The 20211-nt window shown below is 40.5% G+C and overlaps 4 protein-coding genes across 4 annotated transcripts; 2 read left to right on the top strand and 2 right to left on the bottom strand.

The window, feature by feature from the left end:
• Window positions 1-255: 255 nt before the first annotated feature.
• Window positions 256-2893, bottom strand: LOC132904270 (uncharacterized). Its single transcript, XM_060954200.1, has 2 exons — window positions 2610-2893; window positions 256-1365 (listed from the first exon to the last, which is right to left on the bottom strand). Exons 1-2 carry the CDS (start codon window positions 2891-2893, stop codon window positions 465-467), a joined length of 1185 nt encoding a protein of 394 aa, XP_060810183.1. The 3' UTR covers window positions 256-464.
• On the top strand, window positions 258-2610 carry LOC106138340 (uncharacterized). The gene is made up of 2 exons (XM_013339468.2): window positions 258-441; window positions 1834-2610. The coding sequence occupies exons 1-2, from the start codon at window positions 258-260 to the stop codon at window positions 2511-2513; spliced, it is 864 nt and encodes a 287-aa protein (XP_013194922.1). The 3' UTR covers window positions 2514-2610.
• Window positions 2894-8487: 5594 nt separating the features above from the next.
• LOC132904271 (protein GVQW3-like) lies at window positions 8488-9718 on the bottom strand. Its single transcript, XM_060954201.1, has 2 exons — window positions 8965-9718; window positions 8488-8580 (listed from the first exon to the last, which is right to left on the bottom strand). Exons 1-2 carry the CDS (start codon window positions 9608-9610, stop codon window positions 8537-8539), a joined length of 690 nt encoding a protein of 229 aa, XP_060810184.1. The 5' UTR covers window positions 9611-9718; the 3' UTR covers window positions 8488-8536.
• A 6024-nt stretch (window positions 9719-15742) lies between these two features.
• On the top strand, window positions 15743-17968 carry LOC132904125 (uncharacterized). The gene is made up of 2 exons (XM_060954048.1): window positions 15743-15776; window positions 16096-17968. The coding sequence occupies exon 2, from the start codon at window positions 16097-16099 to the stop codon at window positions 17966-17968; it is 1872 nt and encodes a 623-aa protein (XP_060810031.1). The 5' UTR covers window positions 15743-15776; window position 16096.
• The last annotated feature ends 2243 nt before the right edge of the window (window positions 17969-20211 follow it).

Genomic DNA, 20211 nt, shown 5'->3' on the forward strand with positions numbered 1-20211 from the left:
AATTGTGCCATTCGGTTTTGTCACTAGAAACTGGATCCGTAGTCCAGTAAAAAGCGGGATCCCGTTTAATCACACATATATTTCAATAGCAATCTTCACACGGCTTCCTGCATGCGGTTTTTTGCTGGACACTGTTTTTAGCGGGATAGTGGAGTGGTGGCAGCCCCCGCCCCGCGCCCGCCGCGTCACCCGCACATGTGTAGCGCTCGCGCATTGCTCTTTTGCGCGGCGCCGAGATTGCTGTGTTTCGTCGAAAAATGTCGCAAACAAATATTGATCCCGAACTTCTTATTACACTAATTGAAATTAGGCCTATATTATGGGATAAAACGCTGGAAAATTATAAAGATAACAACTTGCGAACTGCAGCATGGCGCGAAGTTTGCATTGTTTTGAGAGAAGACTTTCAAGAACTTGAGGAAAAAGAAAGACAAAGCTATGGTAAGTTTTTATATTTATTTCGTTTATCCTTGTATTGCTTCGTCTTGCCAAGGTACAGCTCCCACTTCAGAAACAAAATAATTTGTGAACTCTGTTCGTATTGTGTTAGCACAGCGTCCACCTCGTGTATTTGGCTCATTACGTACGTTTTCCAAAGATATCGTTGAATCGTTGCTGTCAATGTTCGCATATGAACTTTCATTATGCATGATATAGTTATGAAGCACGGCGCAAGTTTTAACTATCGAGATAGCTGTACTGGTGCTTACGTCCAATGGACGATGAAATATTCGCCATTTATTTGCCAATATTCCAAACGCGCACTCCACATAACGTCTGGCTCTTGTTAATCGATAGTTAAATATCCTTTTATTTTTATCTAAATGAGTTCCTCCATAGGGTCTCAACAGATTATAATGCAAACCAAATGCTTCATCACCCACTATCACAAATGGAACACGTGATTCCAAACCTGTAAAGAGAGGACGAGCTTCTGGTAAATCTAAACTGCCATCATTTAATCTTTTCCAGAAAGTAGATTCTTTGAATATAGAGGAGTCGCATTCTTTGCCATAAGAGCCTACGCTGATATAGGTGAATCTATAATTCGAATCCACTACCGCTAGCAATACAATGGAAAAAAAATTCTTGTAATTCATGTACATAGAACCGCTGTGACTTGGTTTCTTCATTCTTATGTGCTTCCCATCAACTGCACCAATGCAGTGAGGAAAGTTAGCTTTATTATAAAATGCGTCAGCAATTTGTTCCCACTCATATTTTGTGTCGGGCAATTTCATAAACTCCTGATGCAAATTATTCCATATGACGTTTGTTACTTCTACTATTATTGAGTTGATTGTTGAGACTCCCACTCGATATGCGTAATGCAAATCCATGTACGAACACCCAGATGCCAAGTACCTGCAAATTAAAAACATATATAGTGTTATTATAATAAAGTTAAACACATATTTAAAAAAATCACTATGTACGTTTTTTAAACATTGTGTTAAAAACGTCAGTTAAACTTTTTTGTAATAACCCTGTAATATTTTTTAACATTACGTACAACTAAATTTCCAGCAGAGGTATTCTGTTATTTTTTGGGATCGAACTCGCTTCGAATAGATAATGCTATTGGTCGAGCGAGAGAACTTTATTTATTTTTAAATACAAAATACAAATTTTCAACCAATATCGTTAGTTATTTGCATATATTTATAATTTATTATTATATATTAAAATGTTAATAATTATGAGATATTTTAATATATCACAATAAAATATAAATGTATTATTGAAATTTGAAAAAATAGCAGAATACCTAATACTGGAGCTGTTGAAGGTTCTTTCTCCGCCCTTATTTATAATTTATGTTTTCTTTTTCAGCTAAAATGGTCGTTAAAAAATGGAATCAGATAAGAGACAGCTGGAAGAGGAGTTTAAATGCGAAAAAGAAAATAAATAAATCTGGATCTGCTGCAGTTAATACCAAAAAATACTGTTATCACGACCAGTTGTTGTTTTTAAAAAAAAATATGGATCCGGCTGAAACACAAGACAGTGGCGGTAACAAAGCTGCAGATATTGAAGAGGGTGATACGGAAAATCCTATCCAAAATGAAGAAAGTGAAAATGAACCTATTATCGGAAGTCCAGGACAAGAAAATCCTGCAGGTGGTGCTAAACGACTTAAGAGAAGTGTACTACCAAGGCAGAGACTTTCTGTAATGGATCAAAAAATGGCGAGTTTCATTGATCACCAGATGAAAAGTCAGCCGAATACGCAGAATGAAGATCGTAACTTGTCATTTTTTAAAAGTTTACTTCCTACACTAGCTTCACTCAACGATGATCAAATATTACAATTTCAAGCAGGTGTTATAAGTTTGTTGCAAAATATAAAAAGCCGCAATTTTAACCAATGGTCCTCTCAACAACCATCTACTTTTAACAACTCTTATCAATCAGCAGGTTATTTCACACCGCATTACAGCGTTCAGTCATCGCCATCTGCACAATCAGTTGAATCGCAGAGCTCTGATTTTCCGGATTTCACTAATATTTAATTAATATTAACGATCATCTTGTGAAAATATCATACATACATAACTTATTGTGTTTGGTAATAAATATTAAACTTTAAATATGTATTTCATTCTTACCTTAAACATATTGCTAACTTTTCTTCAGGTGTGATGCTTTTTCTCATATTTGTATCATGTTTTTTTAAATCTTCATTCACCCTTTTTAAAAGATCGTCAAATGTGGTCATACTCATTCTAAAATAATTGAAAAATTTTGACTCATCTCTTCTCAAATCGCTCATAAGATTCCGAAAAATACCCAAATTCGAGCGTTGTGTCAGAATAGGATGAACCCAGAATCTTCTATTTCGCTGCCGACGCCGATAATACCAATAGAAAATTAGGAAAGTATTTACGTCCATTTCACCTGATAACCGGCGTAGGAATGGTAAAAAAACAGGATGCAACCGTGTTCATACGGCAGTCTAGTTTTGCGGAACCAGCTTTTTACTGAATCCTGCAAAACTGAACTGCCATGTGAACACAGCGTCCAGTTTAGCAGGATACCGTAAAAAGCCGATCCTGCAAAACTGGACTGCCGTGTGAAAGGGGCTTTAGCGGGAGTGAGTGTTTCCGCAACGTTGTTGACCTCTGCGAGATGGCCCGGGTCTACCGGCTCGAGACTAGGGGAACATTGCTGCTCCAGGTTGACTGCTAGGCATTCAGCCTTTTCCTCGTCTTCGAAGGCGATCGACCCGTCGGGTCTGTTGAGTGGGGGAGCTGGCTCGATTCTGTTTGAACGCAGAGTTCGGGTCAGATTCCAGAATGTGGTGTGGGATGGTTGGAACTGTGATAAGGTGTTATCCCATCGTTCGTTTCTCAGTTCTCGGATTTTCTCCCTCACTTGACGTTGAAGGGAGCGTAATTCGAGTCTGGCGTCCTCGGTGGGGTATGCGTCATAATGTCTCGTTGCCGCATTCTTACGTCTCAACAAATCGCGTACGTCATCGGGCAACTCCCATCGATGGGTGGGATCCATCGATGCGACTCGCCTGGTGCAGCCTTTTACAGCTGATTGTAGGTGATTTGTGAGGCGGAGAATAGCGTGGTCTGTCTCGTCAGGGGTGGTGATCCTATCGGGGATGTCATCTAGATCGGGAGACGGCCGGTCGAGAGCTGCAGAGAGCTTCTTCCAGTCGGTCACCGTTCTATGATGAACAGGTTGCCCGTTGTCAACTGGACCGAGTTGCAAGAGCACCGGGCGATGGTCAGATTCGAGTTCGGCTCCAGAGCCACCACCTCGAGGGCGATGTTCTTGATGAGGGCCATGTCGATCACACTCGGAGTGTGGGAGACTATGCGGGGATAGTGAGTAGGGGCTACGGGAGCGACAACTTCAAAGTCCAACTCGTCCATGAGACGTTGAAGGGCTAATCCATTGGAGCTATCCGTGGCAGAATTGAATAGGATGCTCTTACTGTTGAAATCGCCGGCTAGAATAGTGGCGTTTCCTAGATCGAATAGTGATTTAAGGTCACTTTCGAGAAGTCTCTTTGCGGGAGGGAGGTAGCAGGAGGCGATGTTGACCGACTGATGGCCGGTCATGCTCAACCTGAGTATGGAACATTCGATGTTCTCAAGAGTCGGGGGAGGGAGAGGGATGCAATGTAAGCATCTTTTGTAATAGATGAGAGTGCCGCCTTTAGGGCCGACTCTATCATTACGAATTACGTTGTAATTAGCAATTCGCGGGGAGCGATTTGCGGGTTTGAGGAAAGTTTCTTGCACCAAGAGAATGTCGACTTGATGGTCGACGAGGTACTTACTGACATCCTCTCTTTGTTCAGAGAGGCCATCAGCGTTGAAGAACGCCAAGGTCAGGGAGACTGGTTTAATTCTCCGATTCGAGCTACCCATTACGGTCGCTTGTTGAGGGTGGATTGGGGAATCTGATATTCCCCGATTTGGTCAAAAAAGGATTTATAGAGGAACATAACCTCCATCCGTTTGATGATGTCATTGCCGGCCGCAATGAGGGCGCGCCCAATAACGCCGATCATTTGCAGATCGGGAGCGCTTCTGAGCACGCCGAAGAAAGCGGCCGACGCGTCCTCGTCCGTGATGCCGTCACCGACCGCGCCATTGACGCGGGCGGTGGCGATTTCGCGGGGACGCTGGTCTGTCTGTCTCGTCTGAGAGGGGGGGAGGTTTTGCACCGCTTTTGGCGGTGATGATTCAAAACCTGGGGGGGGGGAAGTCAAAGCCGCAACAGGTGAGGCCTGAGGCGACGGAGCATGTTTTGGAGCCGTCCAGGGATTCCTAACCGCGGGGGGACGCAATTGGACGTTAGTCACGTCCGCATAAGTAGCGGGGCGGGAGGAGGGAGGGGTTGGGGCCGCAGGTGCAGCCCTCTGAGGGATTTGGGGAGGCTTGCCTTGCGGCTTGCCTTGGGGCTTTGGAGTTAAGCCTTTTTGCTGCCTTTTTGGTGCTTTCGGGCAGCCCCGCCAGTTGGCTGGGTGTCCCGATTCACCGCAAAGGACGCAAGCAGGCGGGTCGGAGGAGTCCCGAGTGCGTGGGCACTCTTTAGTGGAGTGGGAGTTTAGGCACTTTACGCACCTAGGCTTGGCGTGACAATGCCTCGCCGAATGGCCGTACAACTGGCAGTTGTGGCATTGGCCGACAACGCCGCGGCTGAGGGGTTTCTCGACGTTGATACCGCCGAGGCCAGCCACCTCTTTAATTTGGAACACCGCTTTCGCGGCCTTTGTCATTTCTAAAATGACTAGGACAAGGTTGAAAGGCTGCTTAGTGCCTTTGTTTGCTCGGTACATCCTATGTACCTCGAGGACGGGGAGATTTTGGGACTTTAGATCCTGGAGGATGAAGTCCTCCGAGATCTCGTATGGGACGTTACGGATAACGACGCGTAGGTGGCGTTCGTCCTCCAGGGCGTAAGTGTGGTATGCTATGTTCCGTTCCCTCAGAAATTTCTGAAGGGCACGGTGGTCTTGTTCAGTCGGGATCTTGATTCTGATCCCATGGCCGATGTTGGTGGCCGAAGTGAAACGGATGTTCCGTTCGTTACAGGCGGCCGACACCATCGTCCACTTGCTCTTATCTTGGAGGATAAGAGGAGGGGGGACTTTGGATCGGCTGCCGTTATCAGGTTTGGGCGCGGGATTGGGTTTAGAGGGCCTGGCCTCGCCCGAGGGCTTGGCGGCCTTGGTAGGCGGGAGAGCCTTGTCTTTTGACCGTTTTTGGCGTTTATTGCCAACGGTGATGAAGTCTTCATCGTCCGATGAAGAGGGAGAGGCGGGAGAGAGGGTGGTTGTCTCCATGTGGGTGTTCATGGAGTTACCGGCGGGGGTTTCCGGCTCCGAGGAGTCGGATTCCTCCATAGCAGTCTGGGACGGGGGGGATTTGGCTTCAGAGTCCTCCGAAGCCTGAGATTTGGCCTTCTTGGCCGAGGCGCCGATTAACTTCGGCAGGTAGGGACTAAGCCAAGGCTGTTTAAGCCTGGCGAACAAGCAGAACTTGTTGAAGTGGACGCTTGAGGACAGGTAGTCCGTTAGGACATCCCTGAACGTCTCCACAATATGCTCCGGGAGTTCGTCGGGGTCGGGGGGTTTCTCCATTTCGAGTAGGAGGGGGGGGAACGCGAGTTATACTTTGAATACGTACCGGAATGGGCCGCGCTGAAGCTGTTATCGCACTTCACTTTTTACACAGTCACAGTCACACCACTTAGGGTCCACAAAACACAAACCGCTTTATGATGGAATTCGAAATGTTTATCGACCGGGGCCGTAAATCACTGATGCTCACCGCGCTTCCAAGAACACACAGCGTTGACGGGATGGGCCGCACTGAAGATGTTATCGCTCGTTCGTTGCCTTAGAATACACCACACGTAGCTTGGCTGATACGGATGCCGAAATTGGTAAGGGTGCCGGGTGCCGAAATTGCCTTGTCTGACTGACGTCTGGTGGCCGAAACTCACTGACTCACTGATTCTCGTTAACTCGGAGAGGAGCTGTGAACTCGAACACGACTTGTCGACTGTGTGAGTCGCGATCACCGATTCTGGCCCGTTTTATACGAACACGTAGCATCGACTGGTAGTATACTACCCTCCGACGATGTTGTGTCGGAGGTTGTATATATAGCTCCAATCCGTGAAATCTCTGAAATCGCGATTTAGTTTCTTCTCTGCTATTGGTTGAGCGCGTCAATTACTTCGAGATGATTGACAGTTGTTGTGAGATTGGATGTTGTGACGAGTGGCGTAGAGATGTCGCCACAGTACTCCCCACCAAGACCGGAGGTTTGATGTCTTGATCTTGCTGTGTAATCTGTACTTCAGTTGTAGCTTGCAAGTGCCAGTTGTCTTCCAGTGCGTCGGAAGTTGCTCGAAGTCCTAGTGTGTCAGGAGTGAGCCGTTGCGTTGCTCGTAGTCTGCGGTGAGTCGAGACAGTAGTGAGCGAAGTCGACTTGTTGGCGCCGGTAGATATCGTGCAGAGCTGCCACGCTGGAGAGAGGAGCGGCCGTCGAAGAGATCCAGGCGTGGGCTGCGGTTGATGCGTCGGTCGCTGAAGTCGATGAGAGTGAGTTCGGGTGGAGACAGGACCAGGAAGCTCGGTGAGTCAGCTGCGATGGACCTGCTGCGATACCCAGTTGCTGGCTTGCTGTGAGACTGCTTGCAGAGTGAGAGGAGTGATGCTGAGGATTGGAGATGATGATGATGGAGAAGGTTGCTTCCAATCACGTCGGGGTCACCAATGTAGCGGGAGCGATGATTCGGCTCGACCGCCACCAAAGGGAAGATCTTCCGCCGCGGAACGGGAACGCCGGGAACCGCGGCTCCGACGATGTTATGTCGGAGGTTGTATATATAGCTCCAATCCGTGAAATCTCTGAAATCGTGATTTAGTTTCTTCTCTGCTATTGGTTGAGCGCGTCAATTACTTCGAGATGATTGACAGTTGCTGTGAGATATATATGTGAAGACGGCCTCTGTGGCTCAGCGGTAGTACGCTTGTCTGTGACACCGGAGGTCCCGGGTTCGAATCCCGGCCAGGGCATGATGAGAAAAGAACTTTTTCTGATTGGCCTGGGTCTTGGATGTTTATCTATATAAGTATTTATTATAAAATATAGTATCGTTGAGTTAGTATCTCGTAACACAAGTCTCGAACTTACTTCGAGGCTAACTCAATCAGTGTAATTTGTCCCGTATATATTTATTTATATTTATTTATATTGGATGTTGTGACGAGTGGCGTAGAGATGTCGCCACAGATCCATAGTTCAAACGGTACAAATCATTTAATCGAAGTACTCTATACATGCCCAACATGAAAGCCAAAATACACAACTACAACACTTTCTAGTTACGTTAAAACAGAAACTTAATATTTCCTCTGCCAGACTTAAAAGATACACAACCTGTACAAATCGGAAAAATCAAAACAAGGTATTTAACAATAACGAAAAAATTTTTTACAGAAATTTAACATCAACCCATACTGATAGCCAAGAAAAGGAAGTACCTCCTCCAGAATCACTTCGACAATATTGGGCCAATATTTAGGAATATCCCGTTGAGCATAACCGCGATGCAGAATGGATTCAGGAAATCGACAAACAATCTTTAAATATCAATAGAATTAAATTTGACCATATACCAGTAGATACTTTCATAGAAGTTATACAACTTTCACATAACTGGAAATCCCCTGGCTCAGATAACATACATAATTATTGGTATAAGAAATTTACATGTACACATCCATACATACACAATAACCTTAACTCGTTCATAGCCGCACCTCATACAATGCCAACATATATAACACAGGGTTGACATAATTTGTACAGTGTGTACATATTTTATTTTATCTTTATTTATTTGACGAAATATCGAATTCGTATTGAAATAACTAGTTCTACATTCATTCATGTTTTTTAATGTAGACAATGTGTATTCGTCCATGATTTAGATTTAAGAGATCTACTACTCTGTCAAGAAAGTAGCAGGAAAAGATCAATAATACACAAACTGTTTGTTATTCATCCAAATTTATTTTATCACCTTCAAAATATGCTCCTTTAGAAACGATACACTTACGCCAACGAATAATCCAATCATCAAAACATTTTTTAAACGCTGTTTCCGGAATTGAGGTCAGTTCTCGCCGCGAATTCTCTTTTATGTCTTCTACCGATTGAAAACGGGTGCCACGAAGTGGTAATTTGAGTTTAGGAAAAAGAAAAAAGTCGGCTGGAGCCATATCTGGTGAATATGGTGGTTGCTCGATGGTATTTGTTGAGTGTTTGGTTAAAAATTCGTTCACAATGATGGCCTTGTGCGAAGGTGCATTATCATGGTGCAAAATCCAAGAATTTTCTTTCCACAAATCTGGCCTTTTTCGTCGGATTTGCTCTCTTAAACGCCGCATAACACTCAAATAATATTCCTTATTTACCGTTTGACCTTCCGGCAAGAATTCCGAGTGCACAACACCGCGATAGTCAAAGAAAACAGTCAACATGACTTTGACTTTTGAACGACTTTGGCGTGGTTTTTTCGGTTTCGGTTCAGTTGGAAGGCGCCACTCCGAAGCTTGTTGACTAGTTTGCATGTCAAACTCGTAAACCCACGTCTCGTCACCAGTAACAATGCGTTTCATGAATGTTGGGTCGGAATTGACTCGTTCTAGCATGTCCTCAGCGACTCTCATGCGATTGAGTTTTTGAAAAAAATTCAGGTCTTTTGGGACTAGCCGAGCGGCAACATGTTTCATACCCAAATTTTTAGTTAAAATGGTACCGATCGACTCGTGAGATACAGAAAGTTCGGTGGCTATCTCTCTCAAAGTTGAATGAGGATTTTCAGTCACTATTTCCTTCACTTTTGCGATGTTAACTTCAGTTGCAGACGTTGATGGCCTACCAGAGCGAGGCAAATCTTCCATCACATCTCGACCGCTTTTGAACGCTTTGTACCACTCATAAGCACGAGTTTTTGATAAAGTCGATTCACCGTAAGCCTTCTGTAACATTTTCAGTGACTCCGAACACGATATTCCATTGGCAATGCAAAATTTAAGACAAACTCTTTGTTCGATGTTTTTATCCATTATGAAATTAGCAATACACACTAGATATGATATAACTAAAAATAGCACTGTATTTAATGTAAACAACAGATGCAACTCAAACTCCGCGCCAAAATGGAAAACAGTTGTGCCAATCTTACAACAACAAAAAAAACAAAAATTTGAATTTGGAACCATAAATAAATAATCCATTCCCGATACTTTTCTGACTGAATGTATATTTGTACATTGACGTCCGATGAAAATGCTGCAGTGTAGTTTGTTCCGCCGCTTCTTCTACACATGCGCTTTGGAAGCGGTAGTAGTTATAATTAGATTTAAGTGATGTGACGTCAATAAGTGATACCTTGTATCCAATTTTGAAAATAAATCTATTCTATTCTATTCTATTCTATTCTATTCTATAACTTACATGATTCCGAAAGACAATAACGACATAATAAATCCTGCTAAATATAGACCGATTACTTGTCTTCAAACTATTTATAAAATTCTTACAGCATGTATCAACAAAATGATCTATCAACACATAATAGAAAATAATGTTCTAGCAGAACAGCAAAAAGGATGCAGGAAAAATAGTGGGGGATGTAAAGAACAACTCATCATAGATTCCATAGTCATGAATAAAGCAGCTAAAAATAGATCAAATTTACATGTAATGTTCATAGATTATCAAAAAGCATTTGATTCTGTTCCACATACTTGGTTAAAGTATGTGCTTCAGCTCTACAAAATAGATCCACAACTAGTATGTTTTTTCGAATCTGCAATGAACAATTGGAAAACGACTTTAAAAATTAAGCAGGCTGGAAATCCGATTACTACTGAACCGATTAATATTAAACGTGGAATTTTTCAAAGGAGATTCTTCAGATCTCAGTACTTCAATTCCAACTTCTCTGCTCCAGATCCATTTGATTCGCAGAATGCCTTAGTCGACTCGAATGCTACAGTTAGTGACATTCACTCAATCGTAACTGATGAGGTTGAGGTGTATGATCTGATTACTCAGCTTGATGTGTCTAAATCGGCCGGGCCCGATAAATTGCCGGCTCGGTTTCTCATTGGCTGCGCTGGTGCGATTGCTATACCTATCTCAATTCTATTCAACAAATCATTTAGAGAGCATTGTGTTCCGGTAATTTGGAAATCGGCCTATATTACACCAGTTCCGAAAAAAGGCTCTAAGACTGATGTTAAGAATTTTAGACCGATCTCTAAACTATGTATTATAGTAAAATTGTTGGAAAGGCTAACTTATAAACGTATATATTCTGTTCTCAAGGAGTCAATAAGTATTGAACAACATGGAGTTCTAAGAGGACGCTCAACTACATCTAACCTAATCCTACTTAATGACTTTATTACCGAATCTATCGATAATGGATCTCAAGTTGACGTCATTTATACCGATTATAGCAAAGCTTTTGATCGAATAAGTCATAATTTGCTTATTAGAAAGTTGTTTGCTTCAGGCATCCGTGGTGACCTTCTCAGGTGGTTTATCTCATACCTGGAGAATAGATCACAAGCTGTGGTGGTTAGTAACTATATTTCTAGTTGGATTCCTGTCCCAAGCGGCGTTCCTCAGGGTTCGCTGCTTGGTCCTTTGCTTTTTACTGTCTTTGTCAATGACATTACTAACTGCTTTAATTCATCACAACTTTTGTGTTATGCAGATGACATGAAAGTTTTTCGTTCTATTTCTTCCGGTGTTGACGTTGAGCTACTTCAACAGGACTTAGATCGGTTATCTGACTATTGTCTACGTAATAAGTTGGATTTAAACGCTGATAAATGTGCGTTTGCCACGTTCACCCGAAAACGTAAACCAGTAAATTCACGATATTTTCTTAAAGGTACCGAATTGAAAAAACAGTCTGGCATTCGTGATTTAGGCGTATTTCATGACTCCAAATTATTATTTGATACTCACATTGCCAATATAATTAATAAAGCCTCCAAATCCTTAGGATTTGTGATGCGCAATTCTAAAAGTTTTAAAAAAGCCAAAACCTTAAAAATTTTATACTGTACTTATGTAAGGAGCCATCTGGAGTACGCTTGTCAGATTTGGAACCCAATTTATGATATTTATATTTCCAGAATTGAGGCAATTCAAAAAAGATTTTTACGTTATTTATGTTTTCAGTTACATATTTCTTATAGTTCTGATCAATATGACGAGTTGTGTGCGAGGCAACATCTCGTTCCTCTAGTCACTAGAAGGAATGTGGCAGATTTAATATTTTTCTCCAAAATAATCAATAGTATTGTTGATTGTCCTGATATTCTTGCAAAAATAGGCTTTAAAGTCCCACCTAGAACTATGCGTAGTAATCCATTGTTTAATACCCCCTTCGTCAACACTAATTATAGACAAAATCATCTGTACAATCGAATTTCAGTAGACGCTGATATTGATATCTTTGATTTTAGCATTACTAAATTGAGGCGAACTCTTATACAATTCTTCTTTCCAAGCGACGTGGTTGATGGCTGACCGGAGATGATATCACAATAATATATATATATATATTGTAGGCAACCTTCTTGCTTGTTGCAAGTTTTATCACGTCGGGGTCACCAGTTGTAGGAAGTATAGTTATGAAAGTTAGTTATTCCTACAGAAGGAAGAAGGAGAAAAGAGGAGAGAAATAATCAGTTTTAAAATAACTTTATTATAAACATAAAAATTAAGAAGCTTTTACAATAAAAGTTATTTGTGACATAAATCAGTAACAAAACCATGGCAACCGTTGCTTTGGGCGTCTAGCAGGAGGGTTGCCTACATCTATATTTAACTGTCGATAGAATTAAGTTCTTTTAAATTTAGTAACTAGACGTTAACTCATAGATTGTTATTGTTGATTGTTTAGAGATTGATGTTCCTTTTTTTTATTGTATTAGTGTTTTGTATCTGTGAGGACCTATAATTGACCATTTGTTTTACATATGTGACGCTATTTTTTGTAAACGGTTGTTGGTCTTCCAAATAAATAAATAAATTCTCTTAGCCCTCTATGGTTTTGTTTGGCAATCAACCCATTATCTTCTCTTTTAAACAATAGTTACCTAGGTTTTAAAATAAATAACAGAAACTCCTACTTTTTACTGTCACATCTTCTCTACATGGATGACATAAAAGTACTATCTAATACTTAAGTTCAGCTATTCGGTTTGGCCGACATTACGCAAGAGTTTTCTCACGATATCCACATGAGTTTCGGGATAGATAAATGTAAAATTCTCTCCATAATTAAAGGTAAGATACAAAAAAATGATTACATGCTTCAAACTGGTGAACCGATACAATCAATGGAGGAGCAGGACACATACAAATATTTAGGATTTAAACAATCTAGACAAATAAACCAAAAAGAAACTAAAAATGAACTCATAAGCAAATTTAAATATCGCCTTAACCTTATCCTTAAAAGTCATCTTAATTCTAGAAACACTACAAAAGCAATAAATACATTTGCAATCCCTGTCCTTACTTATTCTTTCGGAATAATACAGTGGTCACAGACAGATCTTAAAAAGAGACAACGCATAGTCAATACAAGCCTCACCAAATACAGAAAGCATCATCCGAAAGCATGCATACAAAGACTAACATTACCACGAAAAGAAGAAGGAAGGGGCTTTATAGATATACAAAATTTGCATAATAAACAGATACGTACACTTCGTCAATATTTTCACAGCAAATCCAATCATTCGTCCCTTCACAAACACGTCACAAATATAGACCACAAATTGACACCTCTTAATTTACAGGACCCTAATTCGTAACAAAATGAACACCTTTCAGACTGTCAAGAAAAAATTGATATATGGGCAGGAAAGTCCTTACATGGGAGACACTGATCCTATCTGAGCCAGCCGCACGTCGACAAAGATAAGTCGAACGAGTGGCTTAGAAGGGGTGAACTGTTTCCCGAAACAGAGGGCTTTATGATCGCTATACAAGACGAGACAATAGCTACCCGGAATTACATAAAATATATAATAAAAGATGCCAACCAACCTTCAGATCTCTGTAGACATTGCAATAGTGCATCGGAGACAATACAACATATAACAGGAGCTTGCTCACCGCTAGCTCAAACGGACTACAAACATCGTCACGACCAGGTTGCTGCAATAATCCACCAATATTTAGCTTTGCAATGTAATTTCATAACAAAAATGGAACCATATTATAAATATAAACCTGAGATAGTACTGGAAAATAGAAAACAAAAGTTATATTGGGACAGAACAATACTAACAGATAAGACTATTCATTATAACAGACCAGATATAACAGTTCATGATAAAGAAACAGATACAGTATACCTCATAGATATAGCTATTCCGAATTCACACAATGTTCAAAAAACAATATCAGAAAAACTTAGTAAGTATCAGGATTTAGCAATAGAAGTGAAAACCCAATGGAAAGCAAATAAAGTTCATATAATCCCAATAGTTTTATCATCAACAGGTATTATTCCAAAAACCCTCGCACAAAGTCTAACTACATTAAAGCTACCACCGTACACTCTTCATCTCCTACAAAAAGCTACCATACTTAACACCTGCCGAATAACCTGAAAGTTTTTAACTTCATCTAACATTTCATCTAACTTTTCTATTTGCTGCTTGGTCACGACCCGCGTTAGAAGATAATTTACCCTCATCTGAGGAGAAAAGGAAAAAAATAGCTAGCCGCAGGGTAGCTTGTGGCGAGCTGTTGGACAGTAGCGACCCCACGGACCTGAGGGCTCCCAGGGGAGGCCCCTGTTCCTCGCCTCCGATCTTCCTTCACCAAGGTCGGAGTGAAAACCGATGAGGGGCAGGACCCCTACCTCTGCCTTGCCTTAACCGGCCGGTCAGAGTGGAGTCGCGAGAGCTATACGCTCGAAGGATGGAAGTGTAAAATGTCATAACGCCGGGGTCGCCTGACTGGATCACCACGATTTCACGCCCCGCAGTCTCACCTCTCGACATCCTTAGCCACCCACACCGATGTTGCCCCTTTGTTGCTAATCATGGTGACTAATTTGAGGGGCCCATTTAGTGAGTGGCGAGTCACCACCTGCCACATAATAGTCACGTATTCATGATTATGGCAGGTGTCCGAACTTCTCCAGCAATAGCCCAGTTTAAATCCATCCAAACTTCAACTCCATAACCCATCATTCTTTTCCTTATTTTGTAATAGCTCCACCTCCTGCCGAGACCTGTTCATGGACATATTGTCTATTGATTAACCGGGAACGGGTTTTGGCAGGAGAACAACATAACATCAACTTCTCCAAAGGGCCTCTACGTGTTGGATTTATATCCCCACGCAAGCCTCTCAAAAGTCCGGGGTGTATAGACCCGTGAAATCCAAGAGGAGAAACATAATAATAATAATAAATTCTTTATTTCAGATTTTGCAATCCATAGTGTTAGTAACAATTTAACTTACTGGCTATGTTAGTATAAATCAATATTAATAATAAAATAATAAAAATAAAACATTTATAATTTGGCTACAATGTGTCGGCCCGTAATGCATCGGTTCACCCAAGTTTTCATAATGGGTGAATCATACCTCCCACAAATGGTTTTCAGGATAGCATTCGTACTGGTCCGCACTCGCTTAAGCATTGAGGCTGATATCTTTCTCAAAATAGCATAGAAATCATCGGTATGTGCCTGAGCGAACATATCCGATGCACTTCACCCGCGGGATAGCCCGAACATTACCCTGAATCCATTATTGTATTGGATTCGCAGGTCACTGATGACCCTCTGCGTATAATTGGCTCATAGGCTACACGTGTAGAAAACTTGACAGTACGCTTTAAAAAGCGTAACTTTAACTTGCTGACCACAACGCGCAAACCTACGTGCCAACATATTGCATCTGATCGCCAGCGCCCTGCGTTCCCTCTCCATATCGTTATGGTCTCTAAGACGGTCGTCGACAATATGCCCCAGGTACTTAAATTGATATACCGTAGAATGGGGTTACTTTGATTCACAGGGAGACTTTGATAAAATCTTTAATTTTTTTTAAAATTGAAATTGCGTGCTTTCTGAACGCACCCGCGTGAAACTTTTTTTTGTGTTGGCAGCACTGTTTGTCACTCTTTTCATTGCCCAAGTGCACACGGTTCGAAGTCGGAGATTTTTATTAAAAACCGTAAGTTTTGCATTTGAACTATTTTATAAGTTTAAATAACTTTCAAGGTCCCAAAATAAATATAAATATAGCATAAAGAAATATTAGTTTATGTTATTTTGTGTTAAATCAACTTGAGAAATAAGTTTTGATTCGCAGCCTAACCTTGAAATCTTTATTCAAATGGCGACATTTTTAAAGCGGGGTGTCATTGATCACCACCATGGGGCTACTTTGATCACTGATCAATCTCACCCCAAGACCTAGCGATTTTCCTTTTTTTGGTGATTTGCTGACGGTGCAACGTCGGTGGTTGCATTAAAAGTTTTTTTTCTTATAGGATGATGCCGAGAACCTATCAGAAACGTTTAGGCGCTCGAGGCTATAAAAATTATACAGAAGAATTACTGGATCGAGCTATAACAGCTGTCACAGAAGGTCGTATGACCTTGCGGGCGGCTTCTGAAAAGTTTAATATACCGTATGGCACGATTTTTAATAAATATCATGGAAAGTATATAAAGAAACCAGGAGCACAGCCAGTATTTTCTAAAACTGAAGAGGAAACTATTCTGAAATCGTGTGCTAAATGCGCTGATTGGGGATATCCGCTTACAACTTTAGATTTGCGCATGTTTGCTAAAATTCTATTAGATTCACAAGGCAGAACAGTCTCCAAATTTCGAAATAATATGCCTGGACAAGACTGGGCATACTCACTGCTCAACCGGCACAAAAACCAGTATTCTCAACGGGTGTCTACTAATATCAAACGAGCTAGAGCGGCAGTATCCCGTGAAAGTATTGAGGAATATTTCAAAAACCTTGAAAATACTTTGAAAGAAGTACCTGACTCAAATATTTTCAATTATGATGAGTCGAATCTTAGTGACGATCCAGGTAAAAAGATAGGGATATTTCGCAGAGGTGTCAAGTATCCAGAAAAGGCGATGAACTTTTCCAAAAGTGCCACATCTATAATGGTTTGTGGTTCTGCTGATGGTGTGCTATTACCACCCTACATAATTTACAAAAGCTTACACCTTTACGATACCTGGAAGGAGAGGGCACCGCGTGGCCCGCCATGCTGCAATCAGCCTTGTTGCTCAGGTGGATCACGATTTAACCGCACAGTTAGTGGTTGGTTCGACGCACCATCATTCCGGGACTGGTTTGTAAGTTGCTTTATGCCTCATGCAAAAAGGCTGCCTGGTCGTAAAGTTCTTATTGGAGACAATCTTTCGTCTCATTTAGATGAGCAAGTCATAAAACTTTGCAGCGAAAATGACATTGATTTTGTGTGTTTGGTGCCACATTCGACGCACCTATGTCAACCTCTTGATGTGGCGTTTTTCCGCCCAATGAAGACAGCATGGCGGCAAGTTTTGACCAATTGGAAGATGCAAAATGCTAAGTTGTCATCTGTTCCAAAAGATACATTCCCTCATCTGCTGACAAACGCTCTCAACAAAATGGATGAAGTCCAACCAAAACCAAATTCAGAATATAAAGACATAACTTCTGGGATTAAAAGGAACATGATGAGCGGATTTCGTGCTGCTGGTATTTATCCTTTTAATAAACAAAAAGTTCTTGATCGTCTACCAAAAGAAGATATTGGAGGGCAGGAAATTGAAAGTGCTTTAACCAATTTTTTAAAGGAATCAAGATATGGAAGTTCTTCGAATCAATCTACAAGGAAAAAAAGGCGTTTAGATGTAGCTCCCGGCAAAAGTATTGCAACCCGAGAGGAAACTATACAATCTACTGATCCCGAACAAAATGAGATTGCAGCATCTGATATTCAAGAAACAGAAATTCAAGCATTGGTTGGTCCTAGTACATCTCAAGGCGAAGCTCCACGTTTAGACGACGAAGAAATCCCGGATAGACAAATATATGAAAGTGACCCTGATGAGGATGTAGTAGAAGCAGAAGATGAGAAGACAGAGTGCAGTTTAGGAAGATTCGTATTAGCGAAATTCTACACGAGACGTGGCAAAAAGACCTACAAATATGTTTGTCAAATTGTAGAAACTGAACCTTTGCTTGTCGAGGGTTTCAAATCGGTTGGAACTAAAAGAAAGTTTAAAAGAGTTCCAGATGATATATCTGAAATTGATTACACCGATATTATATCTTATTTACCAAAGCCTGTTAAAAAAGACGACTTTATAATTTTTCCTTTTGATATTAATATTCAAGAATTGTAGAATAAGTAAAGATAATGACTGATATTGTTTTCTAATGAAAATGTTACATCTCAAAAACTGATTATTGTTGTGTATTTTTAAAAGCTTAGCTGTTTTGTAAGTGAAAAAGCGTTATAATTTTACCTTTTGATATTAATACTATATTAGTAGAATTAAGTTAGATAATGAAAGACTGATATACTGTTTCCTAATGAAAATGTCAGATCTCAAAAATTGTGATTGTTGTATTGTATTTTTCAAAGCTTTAAGCTGTTTTGTAAGTGACATAATAAATAAAAAAGTTGATTTTTAATAAAGTATTTATTTTACTTTGATCAATGTCACCCCAAAAATACTTAAAATGTAATATCTTTTCTTGTACTTGACAGTTTTTTTTCGTTCTTTCGGATAAGTATTTCTTACAAGGGTTACTTTCGATTTCCGTAACAAAAATAGGGGGTATCAAAGTAACCCCACTCACGGTATATCATTGATCATTTACTTACATTTTTTTTCCCGGGTCATTTTGCATCCAAATTAAATTCAAATGTAATATATCGATTCATCAGTAAAAACCGATATTCTCATTTTTTTTTCGTTTGTGTTACGTTAAAATTTAAAAAAATAGGGTATATTGATTTTCTAAATTGATCAATGATACCCCATTCTACGGTACGCGTTTTAAAATATGACCATTTAGTCTTATGTCAGGCACGGAGACAGGGCATTTGCCGCAGACCGTCCTAAACACCAGAGGATTCCTCTCCCAGAGGATGTCATAAGACACAAGATCAAACGCTCGAGAAAAATCCAGGAAACAAGCAAAGATTGGCGTTCGTCGCTGTGTAATAATGCTAATAATATACTGTATTTTTCAGTACTAAGATAGCACTTTCGGTAGACAGATTAGACCGAAAGCCAAACTGAGCATCGTGTAGGCCTAAATAGTTCTCGAGATGACCATCTATTAGACCGTCCAGCACTTTCGCAATGATAGTTGCTAATGATATTGGCCGAGTTACATCTCTTGTTTTATTTTTAATTATTGGCACCATAATAGTTTTGATAAGATTGTGTGGGAGGCATGAGTGACTCAGACACAAGGAGAAGAACATAGCTAACGTTCTAGAAATGTGGGGACCAGCATGCTGCAAATGCTCGATGGATAGCCCGTCGTGACCAGGAGACTTTCCTCTAGTCATTTTGCTAATTATATTATCAACCTGGTCAGCTGAGAAGCGGATGAGGTCCGAGTCACAACAGTCTCCATCATCAACAGCCCCGCTGGATAAACCAAGGGGCGACTCCACCTTAAAATGGTCAACAAACATGTTAGCGATAGCACTAGGCTCGCTGGCATCACCAACAGTCCCTGGGAGACCAGGTTTAATATCAAGCTTATTGGTTGCTTTCCAGAATTTTTTGAAATCTTTGTTTTTACGGTGATCTGCAATGATATCAAGTTTAATCTGCTCTTGGTTATTTAAGCACCATTTTAATTTGCTCTTAAAAATCTTACGGGATGCACGCATATCATTGTATATAGACCCTGACATAGGCTGATTATGCCATAACCATAATTGATATTTAGACCTGACCATCCCGTGTGCCTCCTTTACATATTGATTCCATCCCATTATTTGAGCACAATGCTTAGTACGTTTATGTTTTACATGTGTTTGCTCAGCAGCTGAAGTTAAGGTATTTACAATATACCTATGCTCTTTGTGTTTACAATGCCTATTACAACAAGAATCTAATTCCTGGGGGTAGTCAAAGTTCTGGAGCATATTATTACATAAATTATAGTAATCAGAAACTTGACTATTAACAACAGGTCTACGTTAGTATGTATTATACATGAACATGTATTTCGATTAGATTCTTTCGGGTATACAACCCAGAATGGTCGATTTTTACAAAACGTTGAGTATCCAAGTTTCTTGTGAGTTTTATTATACTTATTATGGAGGTTTATTAAAGTGTCTGACAGATAGCGTTTTTGTTTTGTTATATTATTACGTTTTTTATCGGCTGAAATTCTGCTGTTGCTATCGTCATCAAAAAAGGCTACTATATCATGTTTTGTGTCTATTTCTATTCCTTTGTTAACTGCTTTTTTTTTTCTTACTGTAAATGTTTCTGTTGCTTTCAGTATTTTATGTTTTTTGAATTTTTCTTTGTCTGCTACCACAATATCACTGAATTGACGTTTTTCTTTTTTCTTCAAAGTTTTAAATCCTTCTTTTAGCTGTTTAGAAACA

The sequence above is a fragment of the Amyelois transitella genome, chromosome W (assembly GCF_032362555.1).
Source record: "Amyelois transitella isolate CPQ chromosome W, ilAmyTran1.1, whole genome shotgun sequence".
Lineage (NCBI taxonomy): Eukaryota > Metazoa > Arthropoda > Insecta > Lepidoptera > Pyralidae > Amyelois > Amyelois transitella.

Bases quoted from the DNA above. Each gene is read 5' to 3' on its own strand.
- LOC106138340 (XM_013339468.2), top strand. From the start codon at position 258: ATGTCGCAAACAAATATTGATCCCGAACTTCTTATTACACTAATTGAA. The intron at 442-1,833 runs GTAAGTTTTTAT...TTTCTTTTTCAG, and splicing joins AAAAGAAAGACAAAGCTATG to CTAAAATGGTCGTTAAAAAA.
- LOC132904270 (XM_060954200.1), bottom strand. From the start codon at position 2,893: ATGGACGTAAATACTTTCCTAATTTTCTATTGGTATTATCGGCGTCGG. The intron at 1,366-2,609 runs GTAAGAATGAAA...TTTAATTTGCAG, and splicing joins AAGTTAGCAATATGTTTAAG to GTACTTGGCATCTGGGTGTT.
- LOC132904271 (XM_060954201.1), bottom strand. From the start codon at position 9,610: ATGGATAAAAACATCGAACAAAGAGTTTGTCTTAAATTTTGCATTGCC. The intron at 8,581-8,964 runs GTCAAACGGTAA...GTATCGTTTCTA, and splicing joins CTCGGAATTCTTGCCGGAAG to AAGGAGCATATTTTGAAGGT.
- LOC132904125 (XM_060954048.1), top strand. From the start codon at position 16,097: ATGATGCCGAGAACCTATCAGAAACGTTTAGGCGCTCGAGGCTATAAA.